The sequence below is a fragment of the Muscardinus avellanarius genome (assembly GCF_963383645.1).
Source record: "Muscardinus avellanarius genome assembly, chromosome: 2".
Lineage (NCBI taxonomy): Eukaryota > Metazoa > Chordata > Mammalia > Rodentia > Gliridae > Muscardinus > Muscardinus avellanarius.
Genome location: NC_137787.1, coordinates 188,628,877 through 188,656,512, shown reverse-complemented (window position 1 = coordinate 188,656,512; position 27,636 = coordinate 188,628,877). Strand labels below are relative to the sequence as shown.

Below are 27,636 nucleotides of genomic sequence, written 5' to 3'. Positions count from 1 at the left end.
GCACCAGGGAGGAAAGCGACCTCCAAGTCCAAGGGTGTGCTGAGGGGTGACTGCACAAATTGAGGGGGATTTTAACGAGCTCCACCTCAGAAAACATTTCAGTGCAGTCCTCTCTCATGAGGGCTGAGAAGAACCTCACCGGGAGACACGCAACTCTGGGAACAGGAAGATCCTACCTGCTCTTGCTTCCTGTGGCCTCAGGTAACTGGAAGCACCTGGTGCTCCTGGGACAGGAAGGCTGCAGGACTCCCGGGCAGAGACACCAGCTGCTGCAGATCTAGTGCATGCCAGTGGCATTTTCTGCCAGACAAGCTCTTCATTTAAACTGGTATGTTAAATTGGGCCAGGGAGCTGGACTGACTTGTAGGGTTTCTCTCCCCTGGGGCTGGGGGAGAACTCAAGGCTAAGAGAAGCATGAGACAGCACTTCCGCAAGTAACCCGATCTGATCTTCCTGTACCAGAGTACCTCAGACACCAGGTGACCTCAACCTAAAAGCCCAGGAAAGGACGCCCTGCCAGTCAGCCTTCTCTCCTTCCCAGCCCTCCACAGGCAGAGCCATTACACTGCTCCTGCCTTTCCTTCTGCCTGAAATGCTCTGACCCACACAGTGAGGGCATTAGAATCCACAGAGATCTAGATCTATCTAGAAAATAGCTTGGATCCAAATCCTATCTCTTCTGTCTACTTGCGAGGTGTTCCTGAATCATTAACATCAATGCTCTCTGCTTCATGCTCCTTATCTGTAAAATTAGGGTACCTATTTCTTTTATTGGTGCATTGTAATCATACATCACATTGGAATACAAGACTTGAGAGGATATACAAGCACACATCATCCAATTAGCCCTCATCCAGCCCCCATCCCATTCCCTCCCCCTCCCTCTATCCCATGCTTGTTTGGTGATTAACTTTGATACATTTGTTTATGTGCCTCCTGCGTTTTAAAGAGACTCCATCCTCCCCTATTCCATACCCTCTGATTGGTCACCTTAGTTGCTTCACTATAGGACTCTTTCTATAGCTCTACCTCTTCCTGTTGCCCCTTTCCTCCTAGGTTTTGCTGATTAGGGGAAGCATCTGATTTTTATTTTCTGCGATATTTCTCTGTGCATGCTGCGTTGCAGGTACCGATCCCACTCTTGACGGCCCCAGTAGTGGCCTGGCTACCCGGTGGACTGTCCAGACTTCGCTGGCTCAAGCAGCGGCCTTGCCTCATGGGAGGCCCCGATTCTGGTCTGGCTGGCCCCGACACCAGCCTAACCCCTCAGCTGGCTCCGATCTTGGCCTCGCTGGCCCCAGCACCGTCCTAGCCTTAAGGCAGGCTCCGATACCAGCCTCGGAGGCCTCAGTAGTGGCCTTGCCTCATGGAAGGCTCTGATGTCGGTCGCTGGTAGGGTACCTATTTTAATGATGTATTGCAAGGATAAATGGGATGACGCATACAGAATGTTGGCACTGTGCACAGCATACAGGAGGCAAGCAATAAAAGTTCACTCCATCCCCTCAATACATATTAATGCCTTTTATGTGACAAATATCACATTTGCCTGAGGGTCCAATTCCAGTCTTATCTCATTAAGGCCCCTCCACTGAAACCTAACGCTAGCCATCGCCTCTGTTCTGAAGTCCTACTTAGCTTAATAGATTTACTACTGACTTGGGCACATCAGCTGTCATTATTACTCATCTATTCTGATCGGGATGCCTTTTTTGTCAATTAGATAGGTGTCTTTGGGTTGTGGGGAGTAAGCTAGTGTCAGTGACGGACATCTCATCACTCCAACTACCTTCTGTATCTATCATTGTTATAATTGTCCAGTATATTTATGTGAGTGAGGGAGGGAATCAGAATATCCCAGCGTGAAAGTTAAAGGTTCCTGGCAACCTGACTTGAATACGGTGACAATCCAATAGACGCTGGGCATCCAGATGTCCGGAGCATTTCAATGGCAGTTAGTGAGGGAGAGATAGCAGGGATGATACGGTGGATGGAGAGTGAAAGAAACAGAAAGCCAGTACTGGTCATGGGGGCTGCACTGAGCTGTTGCCCACTTTGATTAGGCAGGAGCTTAAGCAACCTAAGGCATGGGGCCTTCAGGCACAGTTTCTCCTATTCATACTAAGCAATTTAAAGGAGAGTGCTAAAGCAAAAATTTCCTTTGCCATCAGCCCCATCCTCATTTTAGAACAAAACTTCACATTCCCCACTGTTTCAATCTGTGTTTATGGTGGAGCAGACAACGAGCTGTCTACGAAAATCTATTTTCTTTTGCTTCTACCACGATGGAGCTGTGGTTGGATATGTGGTCATCTTGCCAGGACCTGAATTTCCAGTTCCCCTTGTTATATGGGATGCCGGTCTTGCCATTTTTTTAACCAATAAATGGGTTGTGAATGGGCGTGAAGTGTGTGATACATAAGTTAGGACCCTTAAGATGGTGCATGGGTCTCCTTCATATTTTCTCGTTTCCTTCAAGGCTTGTTGCGTCTTGGCTGTGGCAATGATGTTGCCTTGACCATGCAATTCCAAGGCTGAGAGCCTGAAGATGGCAGAGCAAAAACAGGGAAGGAACCTGGGCCCTGAATGAATGAAACACCGAACACATCCTGGGATGAGAAAGTTAAAGCTTCTTGTTCACTGGTCTGCGTCACATGGTTAAAAGCCACATGTTCTCTGGGTCGCTTATTGAAGCCTAGCTGTTGCACCTTATACACTCATCATATAAGCACTGTAAATACAAAGGCAAAACAGAGTACAATATTGCAGCAAGATTTTCACTCTTCCGCTAAAGGTTGTTACTGTTTTCTCCTTCCTTTGTGGTCCTGGAGATTGAAGCTAGGGCCTCACATATGCTAAGCAAGTGCTCTACCTCTGAGCTATGTTCCCAGCCTACAAGGTTTTCATTCTTACTAAATAATATTTGGGGTGGATTTTTTTCAAGTTACATGGTACTTATTTATTTTAGGTGATAGATACATAGATAGGTGAAAGATAGTCAATAATTCTACCTTACTTTTGACACACCCCATATAATTGAACTATAGTTTATTTAACCAGTTCCCTCCCTACATTACATTATTAATTAGCCTTGTAATAATTTTTATTTTCCCTAGCATTAAAACCATTGACATGAACCTTTGTGTACATGCCTCTTTGTGCACATATACAAGTATATCTTTAGAAGAAATATCTAGAAATGAAATGGTTGAGTTACAGTATGAACATGTGAGGATATATATTTCTAAACTGTTCCCCAAAAGACTAAACCAATCTGTACTTCCATAGTATACAAGTGTTGCATAATTACCCATAACACTGCTTAATATTAGTAATCTTGAAATTTTATCCAACTAGTGGTAAATAGAAAAAATTGTTAGTAAAGAATGAAGGAAAAAGTAGAAAAATTAAAGTAGCTAAAACCTAGTATTGTAAGCTACCCAAGCCATCAGTGCCCACAGTGCTCTGTGACATTCGGAGATACTTGACCTATTCAGACAAGCACAACAATTTTCTGTCCTAATCTGGTAATTGCTAACATGCCTTTGTTTTCCTTCTTTTCCAGGTACATCCCAAGTTTTTCACTTCACTTTTACTGTTATATGCCACAGGATTACAAGGTTACCTCCACATGCCAGGCTACTGCAATGACCTTGGGGTAGGGAACATGAGAGCCAATATATCGGTGAGTTTGTCTTTGTGTTAAGAATAAGCTGCATGGTCTTCAGCCTCGAAACCCAACCACCACAGCAAAGGAGAAGCAACCCATCTGCTGTGCATTTCTCTAGCGTATCGTCAGCACTTAAGGAGAATAAAATATATCCCTCCCTCCCTGCCATAGTAGTGTGTGCTAAATATACACTATTAGTAATCTTTACTAATATTAGTAATATTAGTAATATTAAATATTAGTAATATTTAGCATAATAGCATGCTATTATGCTAAACCCATTATACATAATCGTACGGGTGAGTTATAGACTGGAAAGTACATCTGGAATCTGAGTGGGCCCCAGATAATTACAGAATGACTGTTGAGAAGAAGGAGGAAAAGGCCAGGTTGGTGTTATGAAGAGGGAAGAAGAACCTAGGTCAACTTGTGATCTTTCCTGAATCTTCCTAGCTTATGTGTGATTTCGGTATAAAACCCTGAATCTTGCTAAGCTGCTGTTTCTCTTTCTTTTAGATAAAGCATCCTCACTGAGTGATGGACATGTGACAGCCTCCATTCCAGGTGTGTGCAATGCAGGTGACATCAAAGCCAGGTACTTGTGTAGCTTCTCTCCTAGGGAGGGGGAGGAGCGCAGATGCCAAAACATATATGTATTCTTTTATTCAAGAAATAGTTACTAAATGGAATTCCTCCTTGATGCCAGAGACCGTTCTAAGTATTGCTTCTTTGATTTGTGTTTAAATCTGCCACCTTCCAGAATTATTTTATGAATTGCATAAACAACTGCAGTAAATGGTAGCTGTGATTATTATTATTACTTTCTTTCTTGTCTATACTTCTTATTTTTTTAAAGAAAGGAAAATTTATTTGCTCACATATTTGCTCACATATTTGCTTGACATATAGGGCCAATTTGAGGTCAATCCATGTCGGGCTGGGTCTGCTGAGCTCAGGTCATGGCAGCAGGAAGCAGAGAAAGGGTGAGAGCAAGCCTCTGCTCTCACACCATGGAGGCCAGAGCTCTTAAGAGACATCCTTCCTCTACTTTCAAAAAGATTATCTATATTCATTTTTAAATTTAGGTGTTTGTGTATTACCTACTTATTGCTACTCTGCCTGTAGTTTTGTATTTAATCTTTCCATCTGGGTTTCAGAGGTGTTGGCTTGCTGGGACTTACATATGGGGCCACAGTTATGAACTTGGTGTAATCGCATGCAGACCATGGAATTGGGAGGCAAACCGAAACAGAGGAGTGGATGGATACTCAGCCTCCTTGTCAGCCTGCAGGAGGGCCTTTCAGCAGTGTCTTTATTATCTTACTCATGTTGCTACATAAGGGTTTTATGGATGCCCTCATCAGGGCTACTCTTCAGGCAGATAATGATATAACAGGGAGACATGGAAAGTGGAGAGACAGACAGAGATCTTTGGGAGACCAGGTGGCCTCATGAAGAGGCCAGGGTCAGAGATGTCTGCGCTGCACACCCTCATCCTTCCCCACACCCCTCTCTACTCTCCCAGTCAAGTCCAGTGAGAAGTTTTCTCTGACCTCCCCTGACCCCACCTCTGAGTTGGGTACTCAGTTTCAGTCAATATTCTCATGCTGTGACCCAAAACACCTGACGACCACAACTGAGAGGCAGATTTATTTGCTCACAGTTCAGGAGGTTTCCATCCACGTTAGGCTGGGTCGCAGCAGTGGAGTTCAAGGTAGCAGGAAGCAGAGGGCAAGGGAGGGAACAAGGGATATACACACCTAGTCCCCAAAGCCACATCCCCAGATACCCAGCTCCTCCAGCCACGCCCTACCTGCCTACCTTACCACCCAAGAAACCCACCAATGGGCTCACCCACCCATGAGATAAGAACCCTCACGATCCAGTTATTTCACCTCTGGACAGTTTTGCATTATTTATACATAAACTCTTCCAGGGAACATTCTGTATCTAAAGCTACCCAGCTACTCAGTGTGCTCTTTGGAGCTCACATCATAGCCCCTACTCTGCTCCAGGGTTCATGGCTCCCCTCCGTGGTACTGATCATCCTCTATGGCAGCCACCTGATCCTTATCTTGATTCCTCATCAGACCATGTGCAACCTGAAGGCAGGAATGACATCTTCACTGCTGGGCCTTTGGTGTCAAAGACATAACCTGGCACTCAGTAGGGCTTCCATAAATTCCTACTCAGACCATGAATGAAAGCAGAGGGAGAAAGAAAGGATAAGAGGGCAAAGGTCCAGAGGTAAAGCACAGTTAGAAGATGAATCTCCAGAAGAAATGGAAAGGAGCTTTGACCTGCAAATAGTTATTCTAATGGAATGGTGCAGAAGCAGAGAGACAAGGGCTCGGAAGGAGTGCCCTTTCCCACCGGAAAGAATGAAATGGGACTCTGAAACCCACTTCTCTGCATCTAGTTGATGTTTAACTATTTACGTGGACCTACCGTTTCAACACCAGTGAGTCGGATTGCCTTCACAGCTCATTTACAGACCTTCTTCAGGGCCATGAAGTCAGCTTGACATATAGGGCCAAAGTTCTAGAAACATTTTATGGGTTTAGCCATCCTCAATATATATGTATATATATATATGTATATGTGTATATGTATGTGTATGTATATGTATATGTGTATATGTATATGTATATATGCATATATCTATAAAATATATTTATATCTCTATATATAAACATATATAAAGTATATATGGAAATATATACTCAAATATATACTCAATACTTAGACTATAGAATATTCACAATATTTATGCACATTCAATATTCAGTATGGATAAGAAATATTCAAATAAACCATCTCAATTAATAATCTAATAATACTATTTTTAATAACCTTTCACAACTAGCTACAAATTTAGGTAATAAAGAAAGTTTGAAAGCATCATTTCTACTATCTTATTAAACCATACTTGTATTAATGAGTCACTGAAGTAACAAGAATAGATACACTGAAACCTGCCGTAGCATATTAATATGCTAAGCCTCATACCACACTTTGCTCCTGATATAATCTTAAGTTTCCTCAGGGGGGGAAATAGTTTCTCTGGATTCTTTTTATAAAAAAGCACCTTGAAAAAGATTCTAGATACTCAAAGACATGAGTCTTTTTCTGTTCCCTTGTGTATATCTGATTTAAAGGTTAATAAGTAATTAGGAAGAACACTCATCCCCAAATTACCAATTAATATGCCATCATTTTCATTAAAAATGTGATTAATGATATTGTTGCACAAATGTCTTGGACTGGCTAACAAAAAGTTACCTAAAGCAGTTCTAAATCTTTCAGGGAGAAAGAGAAATTAATCAAAATCAATTACTTTTGAAAATTATGATTTGGGTTTAAGAAATCAAACAAAAGAACAGAAATGAATGTCTCCATTATTTAGTGTGGATAGAATCTGACAGGGTTCCACGGTTTATCTTATGGACTGAGTCATTATTACTCAGAAAACCTAATAAGATATCTTGGCAGATGTTTAATGTGGAGGTTTAACAAAGAACGGTCCTTTGGTTCTTATACTGCAAAGGAGCTCTTTATAAATCAGATCAAACCCTTAAACTACCCAGATATATTTTGCAGGTTTCCTAGGAGACTGTGAATGGAACGTTATGACTCAAGTATGTTATGTATTTAAACTCTGTTCCATACCTTAAATGCTGCTGGTATTAGTCACGTATTAAAAATTCACAGAATTCCAAAGTTGAAGAGTTCATGATTCAACTTGTGCCCTCACTCCAAGAACTCTACTGGATTGAGCTGGATTGAACAGAGCTACAGCTCCTCAGGCTGTTCACTGTTAACGTCTCCTTCTTTCACCATCTCCTCGTGTCCTCTGTGTGCACCAAACTTTCTACTTCTGCTGTGCGCATTGTGGCTGAGCTGGGTCGCAGGTTAGCGTGTGATCGAGGTTTGAATGGGCAAAGTTCCAGCTCAATACCACGCGGATGCGTAACAAATCTAACAAGAATTCTTGTCCTGAATGAAACGAACCAAGTGCAGTGCTGGGACCTCCACCACCATCACAGTCCAACTAATGATTTTCGATGCATCATAGATATTTACTAGTTGCCAGGCAACCAAATAGTTCAACACTGACACCAGGGAAAATCTGTATTGCTAAGCTAGGATTGGCTTTAGTTATGAGTTCTGCAGGGGACAGTCTCTTAATGTCTCTGGCATAAAATGAACCTAAAAAAGATTCTTAATCCAAAGATCGACCCCAGTTTGCATCTCTTTGAGCTGTGTCCTGAGATGGGAACTTCTAATCCTCAGAACATGTTTGTATACTTCTTTCTCATGTTGAACAAAGATGTGGCCTCCTACAGGCCTCCCATGTCGGCTCTCTTCTTTATAGAGAGCAAATATACTTCTTCTTGCCAACTCTGAATTATGTGGAGAGGGCTAATGTGTTTTCCATGAATCTTTCTTTCTTCAGATTAAACATGTTCACCAGTTCATTCCCTTTTGTTTTTCCAAATACCAATCATTCTCTTTTCCCAATGAATGACATGATGCTTCGACCTGGCCCTAACTGGGCTTGGTTGTTGTTGTTTAGTTTATAGTGATAGCTAGTGACTTCCTAGAAACCAAGTCATTGTACTGTTGAACACTGCAATAAAATTGATACAAGAATAAGAAGTCCGGTGCTTGATCTCTTTTCATCCTGGCTTGGAAAAAGCTGTCTATGACTTAACATAGTTTTGTGCTTTATTTGAACTTTGTAAGATAAATGGAAACTTCCAGTAAGAACTTCAGGGATGCATAATAGATTTATGCAGCATAAAAAACAGTTTCAGATGTGATGAGATCATTTAAAATAATGTTTTCTAAATTTGGACAGGCCTCTGAATCACTGGAGAGCTTCTAAAATTACAGATTCCCGGGATCCATCTCTATACCTGGTGAACAGGTACCTCCCAAAGCCCCCAAAGGAATCACATCCGGTAGCCACTGATGGGGTACACAGCATAAAGAGCAATCTTTCCTCTGAGCTAAATTCCACCCACACCACAAAATTCTTCCATGACATTGTTTTTGTCTGCTAATTGCAGTTCACACATTTATCTCTTGTCTAAAAGTCCTCTTTTTCTACTAATAATTAAACTTTCACTTATGATTTTTCCCATGCTTTGTGTCTCCTTAACAATGGTCTATAAAATTCTCAAAAAACAACTGAGTGTTTCCACAGGTCTCCTATGGGATATGAAACAAGTGATTAGTTGGGGAAAGGTTCTAGAGGCAGTCAGAGAAAAAGATGAAGAGGAGGCAGGTAAGGGAGTCCAGTGAGCACTGTGTAAGATTGGGGGACTAAAGAAGTGTCTTTTGGAGGCAGTTTCTTCTGCATTGGTCTTGCCACCAAATGTCAGTGATAGAGTTGCCAAGGTCGGTTGGATATCCTTCCTCCATCAAATCTGATGTTTGAAGATGTTAGACAGTACTATCCATGAGACAACATTAGATTAATGTGATCATTAGTTTATTAACTTACATGTTTCTAGCTCATCCAAAAAAAAAAAAAATCCCAGAGGTAAATGAATTCCACCTCTGTGGGTGCAATTCTATTAGCTGGCACGGTGACCTAGATGGCAGACCCCTGATAAAGATTCCAGAATAAAAATCCAGAGGTCCCTTGGGTGGTTGCATAAATTGATTTCAAGATCAATTCCAGTTACCAAAATCAAATTCAAAGAAATGGTGCTTATATGAGATAAAATAGACATAATAGAGTTGAAAATAAAAGATTGAAACAAGGTATATTAGAAAAGCATGAAGAAAAAGAGCAGGAATAAAATATTCATATCAAATTGGACAGAGGATTGCTTAAATGCATGTTGATACAAGGTAGAACCCTAAAAATACAATGAGCTCCAGAAACAGTGCATAGACTAACATACTATAAGCCTATGGAAAGCAATACTTTTTTATGGATACAAAGGAAGACATTAACATTTTAAATTTCTTGAAATAATATAACTCCCTGGCAGGTGCAGGAGACAAAAATAAATATTCATGAGCACAAAACACGTGGATTATTGAATGTCTGAGTAAAGATTTACACAATTATATAACCTAGTACCCCAAGAAGAGCTGTGTCTTATCAGACGTCATGCACAAACATTGGCCAATACTGGACAAAAATATTTTAGTGTATTTCAAAAGTAAAAGTTGTACAACTTCATTATCTTAATAACAAAGTGCTATTACAAATTCATAGTGAAAACTCAAATTATTTCAATATTTTATTTTTATTAACTAATTAATTTAGTGTGTGTGTGTGTGTGTGTGTGTGTGTGTGTGTGTGTGTGTGGTATTGGAAATTGAATCCAGGGGCATTTTACCTATGAGCTACTTCCCCAGTCCTTTTTATTTCTTGTTTTGAAACAGGGTCTCACTAGGTTGCTGAAACTGTCCTCCAACCAGCAATCCTCCTGTCTCAACCTTCCCAAGTACTGGAATTATAAGTATACACCACCATACCTAACTTATTTGGAAACTTTAGAACTAACTACTTAAATAACGAGCAGGTTAAGCAAACTAGAACATAACAAATATGAGAATATTATTTAATAAAATGATATTTTATATAGTAGATTTATAACCTAAATGCTTAAAAAAAAAGACTTAGGAGACAGAAAACTAAATACTCTTCTCAGAATCTAGTGGTGGGAGGAGACAAATAAGAAAAGGTATAGAAAGAAAATGAGAAACATAAAAATAAAAAAGAAACATTATAAAGAAATAAAATAAATTCATCTTTTATAGATTAACATATTAAGACCAATGTATAGGCTCTTCAGATAAAACTCTGGCAAACTTAATTAAAAAGGAAAAAGAAAACAAATTAATTATGAAATATTTATTTAATAGTTTTTAGAGAGAAGATTTTCTTATAATAAGTTATTGAGTGATAAAATTAAAAACCTTGTTGAAACAAAAATTATTTGAACATACATAAATCAAGATGAACTTAATGAAAATAAAATCAATAAAAAAATTTTTAAAAGAAATTCAACTGTTTATCAAAAAGCTATTTGTATTTCCAGTTGAGACTTTAAAAATTTGGGAAGCATATGGAACTCTCTGAGAGAAATTTAGATCTTGACAACAATTTCCACCCTATAATTCAAGAAGTAATTTTAAACTCCCTTTAAGAACAATCTAGATTTTTATTCAAGATTGAAATTGGAAATTTAAAAAAATGACTCTGGAAAACAAATAATCTAAGAGAACTTTGCTAAAACTCCTAAAGAAAAGTTAATGAGATTCAAGCCAATCTCAAGACTTGACCAAGGGAAAACCAAAATGTAAGAGGGGTTCCCAAGATAGACCTGGGATGATTTTAATATGTAAGCAGTCCAATACTTACGCCTGTTTAGACCATAAGCCAAGAGCTGTGGTTTAAAACCAGCCCAAGAGACCATGGAGAGAGAACGGAGTTCAAGAACGTTACAGCATCAGCGCTGCGGGGATAAGTGCGGCTCAGTGGTGCAGTGTTTGTCTAACATGCACGAGGCCCTGGGTTCAATCCCCAAACACTGCAAAAATAAAAAAGAACCAAGACAAACCGGGCTAGAAGAGATACTCTCAGGAGGAAATGGCAGGCTCCTCTTCAAACAATGAATGGGTCTAGAAGACATGAAGGTAAATAACAAATGGAGATAGGATGTATAAAAATGGACCCTTTGAATAACTTGTCATGGTGCATCTTTCTTAATACTTCTACCTCCAAGGCAATATTTTGTATCTATATCTTCAGGTCTCCTTGTTGTTGTCACTGCGGGCAACTTGGGAGATGCAAAGACTCTGAGCAGATATTCTGTCCCTGCCACCCCTCTGCTCAAATCTCAGTTCTGAGCATGAAATGCAAACTCTCTTTATTGTCTCAGGCTTCCTGTGTCCAGGAATTGGCAAAAGCTCCATCTCCAAGTTTAAGGCTTTCTTTCCTCTGTGCCCAGGAAGCCCTTTCTCTTTACCTGGTCACCTCCTTAGGCCTCAACTCAGGAAGCAAGTCTTTGCAGCGAGCTCCCCAGCCATCCTCTCTGCATAAAGTCTACTAATCACAGTGCTTTCTTTCTTTCTTTTTAAATTGGTACATTGTAATGAAAGGAAGGCCGCCCAATAGAACATGATTTTATAACCTGCTCTATTTCCAGTACTTGGCCCAATGCCCATCACACTGTGGACACTCCATCATGCTCTTTGAATGAAGAACACTTTGGATAGAATATGATTACTTTGTCAATTTGCTTTTATTGAAAAGTAAACTGAGGCACAATAAAATGATAAAGGGTATTTGAAAAAAATGCACAGAGGGAATTTGAGGGGGCGGCCTTTATAGGACAAACAAGAGACACAGCAAATAGTTGCCCGGGCACAAATAGATAGTCGCCTTGTTCAGGCTACCCTGTTGGGAAGTCCCTAGTTACATAATTATGAGTTTGGTGGTTGCTTCTGATTCATCGTGCTTAAGTTCCATTTTTCTTTAATATATGCCTTTACCAAAAAAATAGCTCATGTAAGTTTTGTTTATGCTTGCAACTCTAACAAAGTTGAGGTTCTATATGAAGCCTAGCAGACATGGTCTGCTCAGGGATTCTTTAAACCTACTTTCTATTTTAACTAGCACCAAACGTGATGGGCACTTAGTAGCAGCTCAATGACTCAGGATATTTTGAGTTCTCTATATGGTAAAATGTCTCTCTCCTTTATAGACCACTCAGAACATACTGGATCTACTGGAATTCTGCATTCAGAAGTCTGTAATCTCAATATTTTTTTCAGATATCACAGCTCCTATTAACAGTTGGGTGCCCAATGGGAATGGAAGAGAAGTTATGTGAATTAAACTGTCTCAAATGAGGGCTGTTACTGATTAATTTTAGATCCTGAGTATTTGGGTCAGGGCTTAGTTTCATGGCAGGTGTGGAAATGATCTCTTTGGTGCTACTAAATATTTTACTAATGGCACAGAACACTTGAAGAATTCTTTCACACGTGATCTAAGAAGTAAACCAGATGGACATTTCTTTAAAAACTCGTGTATTATATTTGATTTTCCAACAAGTTAACATTTACATCTAGAGTGATTACCAATATACCTTAGCAGCCATATCATTCACTGAGTCAGAAATTAGACATATGTTTTGAGGACTAAGAAATGCCCCAGTAAGTTGGTAGTAATTTAAACAAAATATAAACAGGCTTAAAGTTGAATCTAGCCATTTCATTTTGCTTTGACTAGGTTAAGGAGTCTGAGTCATGTTCCTTTTTCTCCTTTCCCCAAAGATGTCTCATCTTCTACTCAGCTTAATATATCAACCTCTGTACACAACCTTAGTCATAAGAAAACGGTCTCATCGCTCATATCCCTTAAATGTTGGAGAGTCAACTAGGATGGCTTAGGTAAGATGGGTTGCAAATAAATATGTCAACATCTCTTCGCTCCCTGAGTCCCTGAGGTCAGTGCTCAGGGGAAGGACTTGTCCTTGGGATATCAATTTTTTCCTTGGTCATGACAATGATGAGAAAGAATAATACACATTATACTGTAATCTTTGAGCCGGAAGAAATTGAAGCCAACCAAGTGGAAAGAATATGCTATTTAGCATTAGTAGGATCAGTTCACGGGGAAATTATAAAATAGATGAAGTTCATTGTTAGTCTATCCCCTGCAGAGAAAGCCTGGACCCCACTGCCCCGGGGCTGTGCCCCTGCTATGGCGGAGACCTTGGCATTGTTGGGCCACTGCCCAACGATTCTTGGGGACTTGCTTCTGTACACTGACAAGCACATTCGAGATCTCAAGGTCCCCGGTGGGGCTCTTTCCTCCCCCACCTTAATGTGTGTGGGTATCATGAGTAAACGGAGATTATTTGATGGATTAAGCTGCCTTTCTTTGCTAACAGCAAAAGGACTGAGGAACTTCTGGAGTACTCTCAGGTAACATGTAGATTAACAGTGACTCTGTGACAAAACTCTCCCAGTGTGGAGGACTCGATGGAGAAGTACCTGGTGCAGACTAGAGTCCCAGTAGTGTAGAGAGAGAGATCCCTGCCTTTGAATTTTTTGGAGCAGCAATATTTAATAATGAGAATAAAAAACTGATAATGCAGTCACCCACTTTTTCTTTTCCCCAGTAAGGGCACGAAAGAGAAAGAGCACCAAAACTCTTCTAAGAGAATCACTCTACAGAAGGAAAGAATATTACAATAACTCCAAAAAATAAGAAGAAAACAATCTCAGAATAATATAACTTTTAAGTCGAAAGAATTTACTTTCATGGAAAAAATATATTATAGCATACTTATTTTAGAGATGAATGAAAACCTTCTCAAATCCCAACATATGTCTATGGCCAGGCTTTAGAGGACTTAAGATGAGGACACGGTGACTCAACAAGGCACTCCATGCATTTTAATAGCTGCTAGCTGACACCTGTGACAACTCTCCATGTGACCTGCCTGTTAGGAGGGCTTTTAACATGGACATGACCCACAAACACCTTTGAAGTTGTAAACCTCGGAGCCCTATTTCTACAAAGACTTTAACACTGATGCATTTTTTTTTTTTTTTTGGTCTGTAAATTAATGAGAGTAAGTGAGTAATAAGTAACCAGAAAAGTAACCTGAAATTTATCAGAATAATCATATCTGAAATTTTAGGGTTTAAGGATATATTTCTTCACCTAAAAATGCAGTTGTGTGTCCAATAGCTGCGGGATATGGGGACACTAGAATGGGATCCCTACCTCACAGCTTTACATCCTAGTGGAAAAGGTAGATACTATGAAGATGCATAGATAGATACCGTCACTTAAGGGAAAGTCCTCTGAATGCTATTGTGGCTATTGTGTTAGATATGTGACATTTAAGCAAAGACAAGAAGAAGTAAGTTGCAGTTACCTGGAGGAAGAGCATCCCTGGGGAAGGGAAAGCTGGTGCTGAGGTCCTATAGAGCAAACAGGCCCATGTGACTGAGGTACAGTTAGGGGAGAGTGGCCAGTATACAGGGCTAGAAGTAGAACAGGAGCCAGAACATACAGGGCCTTAATGTGTGTGGATACCATGAGTGAAATGGGAAGCCGTGCTATTACCTTTGCTTTGAAAGAGCCAGTCTGTCTGCTGGGACGGGGAATGGCAAGAGATGAGCTCTTCTGGCTACTATAATAAACCATATGAGGCACCAATGGTGGTCATGCTAAAAGTGAAGAAAACTGTTTCAGTTAGGGATATATGAGGACAGAGAGAATAGGAATTAAAGGGTATGGCAGTAACGGTCAAGGAAGCAAGCCAGGCTTCAAGGTACATGGTTTAATCACCTAAGTGAATGGTATATCTACTGAGAATGAGAAGGATTAGGATGGGGGATTAAGAAGCTGTTGGTAGAAATGCTGAATTTGATATGCCACTTAAATATACAAGTAGAGAAATCAAGTAGGCAATGGGATGCATGAGTCTAGGGTTAAGAGGAGAAATCCGGGCTAGAGATAGAAATTTAAACATATTCACAGCTAGAAAATGTTTATGGTGACTGTCTCAGATGATGTCTTTCAGGGACTTGAGTGTTCTGGCAGATGGCCAGCAAGTCCAAAGGCTTTAGAGCAAGAAGCTGTGTGATGAATTAGAACAGTTGGCATCCACTATGGCTGTGAGGAAATGCAGGGAAAATGTTCATTCAAGGAAGAGGATTCAGAGCCGGGCGTGGTGGCGCACACTTTTAATCCCAGTATTAGGGAGACAGAGACTGGAGGATGTTGGTTCAAGGACAGCCTCAGCTACTTAGCAAAACCCTTTCCAATTCAGTGAGACCCTTTTTCAAAAAATAAAAAGAATGAAAGATAGGACTAGGGGTATAGCTTGGAGGTGCAATGCCCTTGGGTTCCATCCCCAGTACCACAAAAAAAGAAAAAAAAAAGGAAGAGGATTCAGGAAGAGAGAGGGGGGGAGCCAACTAGGTGAGGGAATCAGCAAAGGAGAGGAAGCCTCACAGGGATGGCTAGGGAGGGCTTATCAATTCCTTCTCCCACGGTGCTCTCTTGATGGCAGAGGCCGCGGACCCTGCCCAGCTCTCAAGTTCAGCAAGGCCTGTGGCATGATCAATATGTGTTTACTTGTTTATTTCGGAGGTTAAATGTAGCAGCTGAACGGCTGACTGCATCCTCTGGATGTGTTTTGTTTGGAATCCAAGGCTTAAAATTATTTTAATGAATTGCCGAGATTCATAAATTGAGAAATTTCTCGTTAACATTCAGATCCTCGGTTCTTCTTTAAAATCACCTGGCTTCATCACAAGGCAGCAACAGCTGTCTGTTCCTCGGTGGCAGCTGCCAGCTTTAGGGGGGTTTTGTGCTCTTTAGTTAATTTTCTGCGTTTCAAGCAATCCCTGAGTCTCCAACACTGAGTGCTGAGTCACTGGTTCCTATTACATTCCTAGTTCCTTTCAGTTTGCACCTCTTGTTTAGGGAAAGAGGAAATGAACGAATGAATGAATGAATGATAACAGGCATTCCTCATTGCCATGGGGGCTTGGCTCCAGAATCCCACTGGAGACTGAAATCTTCAAAAGTCTCTTATATAAAATGGGATAGCATTTGCATGCGACCTGGCCACATTCTCTTGAATACTCTACATCACCCATAGGTCATTTACAATCTCTAATACAATGTAAATGTCATGTGCATGGCTGATATGTTGAATTGTTTCGGGAATGACAAGGAGGAGGGGGGAAACAAAGGTCTACACATGTTTTGCACAGAAGCAATTTCTCCCCAAATATTTTCAGTCTGCGGCTGGTTGAATCCCAGATTTAAAACCTGCAGATCGAGAAGGCCAATTGTACTTACTAGTGAGGCACCTGAAGCCCAGAGAGACTGAGACAGGATGATAATACATCAAAATAAAAGCCCAGCCGGGTGTGGTGGCGCGCGCTTGTAATCCCCACACTTGTGAGGCAGAGGCAGGAGGATTGCGCAGGTTCGAAGCCAGCCGCGCTGGCTTGAGAGACCCTGTTTCTAAATTTAAAAAGTATAAAATAGGTCTGGGAGTGTAGCCCGGAGGTAGAAGGGCTTCCAGGAATCCCAGTACCACCAAAACAAAAACAACAACAACAACAACAAAAACCCAAAACAAAGCCCAGATGCAGATTCCCAGGCCAGGGCTTTTGTTTTTATTTTTTATTTATTTTATTTTATTATTTTATTTTATTGTAGAACTGGGGATTGAATCTAGGGGCATTCATCCAAGACCCCTAGCTTATTTTATATTTCTGAACAGGTTCTCACAAAATCGCCAAGAGCCTCGCTAGGTTGATAAGGTTGATCTCCACCCTGGGATCCTCCTGTCTCAGCCTCCCAAGTACCAGCATTACAGGCGTGTGCCAGCACGCCTGGCCCGCAGCTTTTAGGTCTTTGCTTCTTGTAGTGTCATTGTGTATTTAAAAAACAAAACAAAAAAAAAAAAACTAAAGCAAAAACTCATTTTCAACAAAAGAAGAGTACTCACAAAATGCTATTTTCATTTTTTAAGAAAGAAAACATTGAGTATTAAGCAAATCCTCTAATATGCTAAGTGTTTCTTTCTCCTTAATCCTACATGAGAAAGGGTTTCATAGAACTGATGCACAAAGTTTAGCTTCACTGCCTCAGGCTAAGTGAGTAATAAACACATTTAATTATTTAAAAATGTAATTAAAATTAAAATTGGTATCATGCTCCAAGTGTTTTTAGGTGAAAATAAGTTTTATCTTTCTTCGCCATGAATTGTTTCTACCTATTCCTACAACTCCTAACCCCAGAAGGGTGGCTTTATAAAATACCAGCGTATCACTCCTCCTTCTACACAGTATCAAAGACTCTCTGGAGGTTTTTCTGCCTTGTCCCTCTTGCGAAATCCAATAATTAGGCTTGCATTAAACCAAGGTGTTTCATTGCTAAGGTGTTCCAGATTTAAACATTATTGTTACCAGTTGAATTGTGTTCTCCCAAAATATACATTCAAGTCCTCACCCCCCCAGTTCCTCAGAATGTGCCTTTCTTTCGAAACACAGTCATTGCAGATGCAATTCGTTAAGATGATGTCATACTGGAGAAAGAGGCCCCTAAGCTGATATAACTGGTGTCTTGATAAGACAGAGGAATTTGGGCACAGGCTCCATCAGTGAGAAGATGATGTTGGAGAGAGATAGGCGGGAAGACAGACTGGATTGATGAAGCCACAAATCAAGGAATTCGGGGGCTTCGAGAAGCTGGAAGAAGCCAGGAAGCCTGCAGGATTTATTACTTTATTTTATATGTCCAGCCTCTAGAACTAAGAGAAAGGAAATGATCTGTAGTTTTAAGCCACATGGTTTGTGGCCCTTTGTTACAATGGTCCTAGGAAACTAACACAGAAATTATCTCCTCTAACTCTCAGTTTTGAACCAGGAGAGGATGTGGAGATTTTACTAGAGGAAGCAGAGCTTCCAGGAAAAAGTGCATGAAGAAAGTGTAACCCGGCTCTACATAGGTGCCTTCCCCATTAAGACACAGAAGCTGCTGCCTGAGGCCCTGGCTTCTCCTGCAATTCGCTCTAGGCTTTGAAACTGATTCCAAACCACTCTTCCATGGGGGGGGGATGGTCCTCCTGTCCTGAAAGTTAAATGCTTCTCCTTTAGTATGGAATGTCTTGAGCAATACAATTCAGTGCAAATCTTTGCCTCTGGCTTGAATGGGATCTTAGTGACCCTCTGGCCATCTTGTTCTACTTTAATGTTTCAGACTTCTCTTTAATGGGGGGTTCTGAACATGCGATAGTCCCCCATAGTTTTTAGAAACAAACATGAAACACTTGGAATTTTGGGGTTGTTTGATGTAACCTATAATTATAAGTACTTTTGGGGGTAAAGATTTCATAGATTTTTGTGTTTCTTTGTGGTACTGGGAATGGAACCCAGGGGCATTCTACCTCCGAGCTACACCTCCAGCCCTATTTTTTATTCTTTACTTTGAAACAGGGTCTCACTGAGTTGCAAAGGGCCTCACTAAGCAGTAGCTAAGGCTGTCCACGAACCACAATCTATGATCCTCCTGTCTCAGCCTCCCAAATGCTGGGATTACAAGTGTGCACCACACACCTGGCAAGATTCCATAGTTTTTATTAATTCCTAAAGATGTTATACTTTCCTACAACCAGAATGAGAAAACAACAACAAAAGACCAAAAAGCGGGTCAAGTTTTGTGTCCTGGGGCAGGAGGCATTGAGTGGGCGGGGTGATGACTGACGTCCACTGAACCAGAGCTGACAATGGTCCCTTCTGCTGGAGACCCTGAGCGGGCAGCTGGAGCCTAGGAGGTGGCCGGCAGGAGCACATGCCCCGCCCTGGGATTTGCTGACACAGAGGTAAGAGACTGTATGCACGAAGGCAGAGACGCTTTCAGAGCTAACTGAGTGGCAAACAGGAAAGATCAATCCCGAGTCCTGGAGAACAACCAGTTAGGGAGCAGGGGAAGGAAGTACCGCATTAGAGGTAAAATCGGAAGTGAGCTGAATGTGCCAGGATTGGAAAATGAAATAGCTTTGGTATTAGAAAGCCAGAGCTAGGAGACAGGGCAGGCAGGGAAGGCACCCTGCAAGATTCCAGGCACCAAGGCTGATTAGCAAGAAAATAGAGGAAGCCCAGGGTCTTTTACATTCCTAAGACAAGCAAACTTCCCCAAGGATGTGGGGGCGTGCCATGAGCTTTCAAGAGATCCCAGACTCAGACTCCAATAATCAATTAACACATTTTGGGGTGAATCAAAAGGCTTGAGGTCTGTACTAGAGACAGGGCAGGCCTACAAGAAGGAATCTCCATATCAAAAGACCTGCCCCATGGGGAGCATGCTGGCACACACTTGTAATTCCTGCACTTGGGAGGCTGGGACAGGAGGATCTCACAGATTCAAAACCAGCCTCAGCTACTTAGTGAGGCTCTCAGCAACTTAGTGTGACCCTATTTCAAAATATAAAATAGGTCTGGGAGGTAGAAAAGCCCGTGGGTTCCACCCCCAGTACCACCAAAAAAAAAAAAAAAAAAGACTTGTCCCAGAAGGGGCGGATCTAGCTGGTCAGAGGGAACATGTATCCATAAAAATGTTCTGTATCCAACAACTTTGGGTGACTTCTTTTCAAGTCACTATGTCACCTTTTATGAAGTAGTGCTTTACTATAAGCTATGGCCCATCTTTCCTTCTTTGTAATAATAAAATCACTTAAGCTTACAGCAAAAAAGTTGTTTCCACCCTAACACTGAGGGTGGAGGTAGAAGAGCACAGAGCTCACAGTGGGGAAAGCAGCAGCACCAGAGAATACACATGAGCACTTCATGCGTGGACACGTGTGTATCAGAGCCTCACACCAAACCCCCTCCTTTTTTGATTTTTACAGAGATCTAGTGAGTGATGCCATAAAATTTGTGTACAGACACCAACAAAAATAAATACCACCTGCACCTTGTTTTCTCTTTTTTCAAATATTTAAATTTCTAGTTTCTAAACAGGTTTATTTCTGGGGGTTTCAAATGTAGAATGCTCTTTACTTTGCACTTCTAAAACGTTAAACTTGTTAAACGTGAATATTATTCAGCTTTTATGAATTTGACAATTAAGTACCTTAATGATTTATGACCTGGAGGAATCAGCAAGTGTATGGAGAGGCCATCTTCAAAACCACTCACTGCTCAGCAGTTTGGCAGTTACTAGTGAATTCACTTAAAGTTTTGAAACTATACACATAAATATAATGTTATTGAATAATATTTTCCTATCAGAGTTACTATAAGGAATAAATAATGCATGAAAAATGTCCAGAATATAGTAGGATCTATATGACAACAGTGTTCACTATCAATAATGAAAATTTGAGCTGGGCATGGTGGCACATACTTGTAATCCCCGTATTTGGAAGGTTTAGACAGAAGATCAATTGATGGTTCAAGGCCATCCTTGGCAACTTACTGAGGCCCTCAGAAACACAGTGAGATCTTGTTTCAAAACAAGAAATATAAAGGCCTGGGGATACAGCCCAGAGGTAGAACACCCTTGGGTTTAATTGCCATTCCCAAAAAAGAAAAAGAAAAGAAAGAAAGAAAGATAGATAGATTTTCTGGGATTATATTGGTACATCAGGCCAAAATTAGGTGTGAAATTTAGAAAGCAATCAATTTCTGCAGACAGCCTCTATTTAAGAGCCTATGGTAATTAAGCTTGTAAACTTTAAGGTCAAGGCCAATTACATAGTTTGGTACCCTTTTTGATATGTTATTAGTAACCGTGCAAAATAATCTATATGTATCACTTTAAATTTCGAAATGGTCATTCTCAAATATGAAGACTGAATTTTATTTGTCCAGAGATTATAGCCAATGACCCATAGATAAACGAGCAAGAACTTCCTTTTTAAGTCTTTGAAATTTAGGAAGACTGGGAGAGTAGGAAGTAGTGTCTTTATCACATGTGTTTTGTTTTTGTTTTTTTATTTTTTATTTATTTTATTTATTTTTAAGGTACGGCCATACCATTTTCCATAACTCAGTCATCTTTTTTTAAAAAACTAGAAATGAATATAGCTTTTCCAAATGATTGCATTGATTTGGTTGTATCATCTCCAGGTAGATAGTGTGTTGTGTGTTTCTGTGGGCTTTGTCTTTTGTGATTGTTTCTTTCTTTCTTTTTTTTTTTTTTTTGTGTGTGTGGTACTGGGGGTGGAACCCAGGGGATTTTCTACCTCTGGGCTATACTCCCAGACCTATTTTTTGTATTTTATTTGGAAACAGGGTTTTACAAAGTTGCTGAGAGCCTCATTAATTAAGTAGCTGAGGCTGGCTTTGAACCCGTGCGATCCTCCTGTCTCAGCGCCCCAAGCACTGGGATTACAAGCCTGCGCCACCACACCCGGCATCACATGTGTTTTTAATTACTCTGCAGAAAAAATCAAATGGTTTTCTTGTCAATTTTTCAATGTTGTATTATACTTCCAGAGTCACCACGGTGTCTTGAAATTCCTGCAGAGCTCCCTGGTTTTGAAATCTAGTGACAACAGGGTCATAACACACAACTGCATGGGTTGTGTACCATATAATTCCAGAGAGAGTTTATCGCACAGACCGATGAGAAAGCCCTCCCAACAAGCCGTGTACTTCCGTACAATCACCCTGTACTATAACCTTGTCTGAAAGACATTGATATATCTGATGAGCAGACCTTACCACTTAATACAAACTTAGTGAACTTCTACTACCAGCATCTATTACTGTCCTAGGCCCTGGGGATCCCACAGTGCTCCCAACAGACACAATTCCCATACATGTGTAACCTACATTCTAGCAGAAGAAAGGAGGAAGAGAGATAAAAATATATCTTCTGTAAACAAATGATTACCTAGAATAACAGGTGCTGGTAAGTGTTGAGAACAGCGAGGCACGGTGAGACAGAAACGGGATCCCAGCAATGGCGGATTACTCTTTTGATTAAGGTTGGTTGAAAGGTTTTACCAATAAGTTGGCCTTTTTTAGAATCAGAAGCCTGAAGGAAATGAGGGGACAGGTTGTTTGTGTCATGGAGGCAAGAGTATCGCAGTGTGGAGAGCAAGTGTGCTCGCCCAAAGGTGAAGGCTTCCGAGCACCACCAGGGAACGGCCATGGGGTGGGTGGCCACAGGAAGCTGGAGGACAGCACAGATGGACAGACGGAACAGACAGGAAGCCAGGTGGGTGAGCTGGGAGCAGAGCTCAGCCTTGGGATGTCAGGCTCCACTCTGGGAGATGAGAAGCCACGGGGAGATTTTGAACACAGAAGTGACATCAATCATCCTGACAGAGATGTTCAAAGAGGCCTTTACCAAAAAAGATTCTAAGTTTCTAAACATTGTTTAAACAATTTCTCCGAATGTACCAAAAGTATTTCCAACCAAAATGCAATTTTAAAAAGTCACTTCTTTTTCTTAAATGGAGTTCAAATTCATATGTTCAAGCAAATACATACTAACCAAAAGTGATAAATACTGAAAACCTTCGGTCTCCTTGGGCATTGCAATAGTCCAGATTAATGTCAATCAGTAACATGAAAAAGAATCTGCAAAGAAACATCTCAGATCTCTTAACTGTGAGGAACAACATCTTAAGAACCAGAGAGGTTCCAAGATGGGGTAAGCTTGGCCCAGGCCATTGCTACAGGGAGTTATTTTCCCGACAAAACCAAGGAAAGCCAGGCGTGGTGGCGCACACTTGTAACCCCAGCATTTGAGAGGCTGAGACAGGCGGATCGTGGTTTGAGGGCAGCCTCAGCTACTTAGCCAGGCCCTTTGCAACTCAGTGAGACCCTGTTTCAAAATAAAGAATAAAAAATTGGGCTGATGGTGTAGCTCAGAGATGGAATGCCCCTGGGTTCCATCCCCAGTACTGGAAAAACAAAAAGCAAAACAAAAATACCCCCACACAGCAGCCTGGGTGTGCCTCACATACGGTCTAACAAGGTAACGGCTGTGAGTAAAGTACACATGTCACTGTAAGAACTCTGCTAACCTTTCCAAAATGTGTTTTATACAAGCATGTTTACAGGCCCAGTGCTCTTTCCAAAATCCTCAACACATTTCTTTTCAACACCCACAAATTCACGTTAGCATGCACTTTTGGAAAATTTATTCAAACATATAGACAGCTTATAACACGGAAAAAGGCTCACTATTGAGTTTTCGCTGTGTTGTCAGGTCAACGGATTCCTCCTACAATTATGAATATTAATAAATACCCACAGTACTTGCAGAAAATGTCCTGTAATAAATAACAACAAAAAACACGTCTGCCTCAAATACTAGTTCTTTTAGCATCATGAATAATTTGGAGGATTGCAGTATTATTGCTTACACAGCTGATTCTGCGTTTGGGCATTTTAAGAGCGGGGCACAGTTGGCCTTCAAAGCCAGCCATCACAATCAACGGCTGAACTGGGAGGCTTTATGATGAAAGAGAGAAGTCGACACCTCCCAACATGTTCATCTCCTGAGTCTGACAACCAGGCTGTGGTGGGCCAGGTAGTCCTTCCAGCAACCTTATGGGGTAAGGAATATTCTATCAAAGAGAATGGTATAATACAAGAGAAAAATGAAAAGTAAGGAGATAACATAGCCCGTCTGAAATGAGACAGCTAGCCTGTGCCCGGCCAGGGATCATGAGGTCTGTCTGACTTCCAAGCCCTGATCCTTCCTACTGTCGGCTGGCTGCACTGAGCACCACTGTTGCTTTTAATATTACAGGTTGCATCTCCCTTACCCAAAACACACGGAAGGGGTTTGAAGTTTGGATTTCTTCAAACTGGCATATGAACATACACAGAATGAGATACCCCGGGGATAGTGCCCAAGTCACAACACAAAATTCATTTACGTTTTGTGTACACCTTATACACAGAGCCCAAGAGTCATGCTATACAATATTTTTCATGACTTTGGTCTTTCAGTCGTGGTCATATGTAATATTTTCCACTTGTGATGTCATGTTGGTGGTCAAGAACTTTCAGGTTTTGGAGCATTTGGATTTTAGGTACCTGGATTAAGGAAGTTCAGCCTGTATTTAATGAAATAAAGTTAAGTAGCTTATCAATTATCATTTTTTAGATACTATTTTTGGCATGGTTCTAACTTGTGTTGTTAGGGCTTCTAACCCTAAAAACAACTTTGCAACATGAATATGCCAGTGGTGTAGGGACTGTGTGTGCTACAGCCATTTTTGCTGGTACATTGTCTTCATTTCACCGACAAAACTAATTGGCTATAAATAACCTGGCAGAGGTTCGGGAGGTGTTGGAGCAGGTGTTTAGACTCAGGTCTGACTTACTTCTATGCCTGTGGGCTCTTTTTCACATTCTTTTCCATTTCACAACTTTAAAAATATATAACATTAGCCGGGCATGTGGCGCACGCCTGTAATCCCCGTGCTTGGGAGGCTGAGACAGGAGGATCACGCAGGTTCAAAGCCAGCCTCAGCTACTTAGTGAGGCTTTCAGCAACTTAGCGAGACCCTGTTTCAAAGTAAAAATATAAAAAATAGGGCTGGGAGTATAGCCCGGAGGTAGAAAGCCTCTGGGTTCCACCCCCAGTACCACCAAAAAAAAAAAAAATATATATATATATATATATATATAGACATATACATATTATATATAGTATATATATATTATATATATACTATATATATATATATATAACATCACATTCAAATGAAGTAAGCTCAAGTTCTATAATTCTAAAAGTGAGCCAGTAACTTGAGCCAATATGTAACTATCGGTCTACTCTTGAAAATGGGTCTACTGGGAGCTTCTGAAAAATGATTCTTAAAGCCCCTTTTTATTTGAACAATGTTCAATATTCTCATAACTTGGTTTAGTTTATTTATTTATTTTTTTTAAACTGGGGACTGAAAACAGGCATCCTACCTCTGAGCTATACGTACCAGCCCTATTTTTTTTTTTTTTTTTTTTTTTTTGGAACAGGGTCTCACTAAGTTGCTGAGGGCCTCATTAAGTTGCTAAGGCTAGCCTTGAACCTGCAATTCTTCTGTCTCAGCCTCCCAAGTACTGGGATTCTCAACATGAGCCACCAACTCCAGCGTGGTTTACTTTTCTATGTTATACATAACACTGTTCATGGTCCTTGCCCCATGGGCTGGCTTCCCCAAACAAGCGTGAACCTGGTGAGTCCACAGTTAAGTAATTTACTGTATGACCCAAGGCCTTTACTGGGAGTTTCTGCCCAGCTGATAAGCCAAGAAATTCCTGGCTTGAATCTCTAATTAGATTTAAAGGATATAAAGTTTTAAGAAACTTACAAAAATTATGATATTTAATATTATTTATCCAACCAGAGAAGGCTTAGCTTAATAAAATGAAGGAATTGTTCATTTCAGTTTAAACCTGGAAAATTAATTTCTCACTTTAAATTTACACCCCTTTTCATAGTGAACATTTTTTCCATTAGTGATAGTCACAGAGGTAAAATCAGATTGGCTTCACTTTTTTTGACTGAAGGCAAAATAAATACTAATGTACAAATGTACGTATATTGTTATAGTTTGTGTGACTTGTGATTTATTTATCTATTCAGTTTCATTTTAGTCTAATCCACTAATCCTTTTAGGATAACAAAAGAGAATAAGAAAGAAGTAGCTCATGGCATAGATATATCTATTTTGTCAAATTTTGTTAAAGCCTTCTCTTGGCTATAAATATATTCTTCTGCTTTCAGCGTATAGATAAATTTTCCCTTTAAAAGATGCATAGATATATGAAGTCTAACACTTATGAGTTACATATTTTGACTTAAGGTCTTGCAAGACATATTTTTTTTCTTCACAGAATAAGAAATTCTCCCAAGGGATGCGCTCCATCCCTTCTTCAATACCCGGAGGAGGCTAAGGTCACTGTTTTGTAAATATAACCTGTAATCATAACACTACAGTTTCTCAAATCATGTATCACACTGTTTGGCAAGCTTATAGAGAATGTTTAGAGAGAGAAATATTAAGCCATTTTTCAACTGTGTGTCTTACTTGACTCTACTGAGAACAGTACAATTGTGCTCTTAAAACTGAGCAAAATTGTCCCACTCTTTCAACTAGAGCTTTCATTAAGTTCTCCCATTTCCTCCTGCCCAAACTCTACCCAAATCATTAGACAACTCAGATGCCCTGACCGGGAAAAATATTTCTTGAAATGGTCAACCGGAAGCCATCTCTCCTCTAAGGATTCCACAGAAATGGTCTCCCTTTTTCTCCTACAAAGCACATGTTTCTTTCTTCTGGCACTGTATTTGCTAACGTGTATTCTCCCTACCAGACATGAGCTCATCAATGGTACCACCTGAATTGCCTTCGTTTCTTCTGTTATATAACTTATACAGAGAGAAGGTTCCCAAGTATTGAGTATTAAGATTGGACTTGATTTATTTAAGTCACAAAAATTTTTTTATGAAAATGAAAGTCTGATTAAGAAGTATTCAAGGAAGCCCTTGGTCAAGAAAAGGAACCACAAGAATAGAAAATTACCTGAAATATAAGTCAGAATGATGGGCACATGAAAGTGACACATTCAATTTCTTCACCTTTACATAACCTCCAGAAGATAAAACGTTAATAAAATATTTATCTTTGGTTGTCACAAGCCCGACTTTGATTTAAAACTCTTGGGTACATGAATGTCATGCCAGACCAAAAATATACCAGCATGTATTTTTAATTTAAACATAGGTGTGTAAAAAATGTATGAATGTCTGATATGAACAAATTTGAGTGAAAAAATCTTCCGGTAGTCACCACAGACAAGAGAAGGAAATCTGAAAGCGATTTGTTAGATTTCTGTAAAAACTACAAAAAAAAAAAAAAAAAAAAAAAAGCATTCCATTTGAAAGCCCAAAGTAGCACTGAAATGACACATAAAATCCCAGGACTTACCTTTAGGGAGTCAAAGCAGGCAATTACCCTTCCATTTTCAACCTGGCAACTTTTTGGGGGGTGCGCGAACTTGCACTCTTCATCAGAGCGGGAGCAGGTCCCCCTCTGGAACTGTCGGCAGACCTCCAGCGTCAGCCACTTGGTGTCTCTGACGGGGGCAACGTTCAAAGCCATGATGAGAGGGCTTTGGACTGTGTTTGTTTCTGTTAAATGGTGAAATCAATCCAAGCTCCAAGGACTCCAAGACTACTGTTGTGAAAGCTCCCACATGGAAGTCTGAAGGTAAGTGATAAATCGCTCAAGGACGTCCAACCCAGGAAACACAGTGTTGGGAGAAATTAAGAGCAGACAGTCACTCATCAATGAATATGTCCCACTTGAAGACTGCAGGCCGCAATGAGAGCATGCTAAGTGTCATCTCTGGCTCCCAACGTCCCAGGCTCTGGACTGTTCTGCAGACACAACTGTTGTTGTTGTTGTTTGTTTTAATAA

At 40.5% G+C, this 27,636-nt stretch overlaps 1 protein-coding gene across 9 annotated transcripts in view; it reads right to left on the bottom strand.

The window, feature by feature from the left end:
* MBNL2 (muscleblind like splicing regulator 2) overlaps window positions 1-27,318 on the bottom strand; it is a gene marked incomplete at both ends in the record, with an annotated part of 111,624 nt that extends 84,306 nt beyond the window's left edge. For all 9 annotated transcript variants that reach the window (XM_080719861.1, XM_080719862.1, XM_080719863.1 and 6 more), the window contains one exon: window positions 27,145-27,318. In XM_080719861.1, coding sequence (XP_080575987.1) covers window positions 27,145-27,318 — 174 coding nt within the window. The remainder of the gene's footprint in view (window positions 1-27,144) is intronic.
* Between the last annotated feature and the right edge of the window lie 318 nt (window positions 27,319-27,636).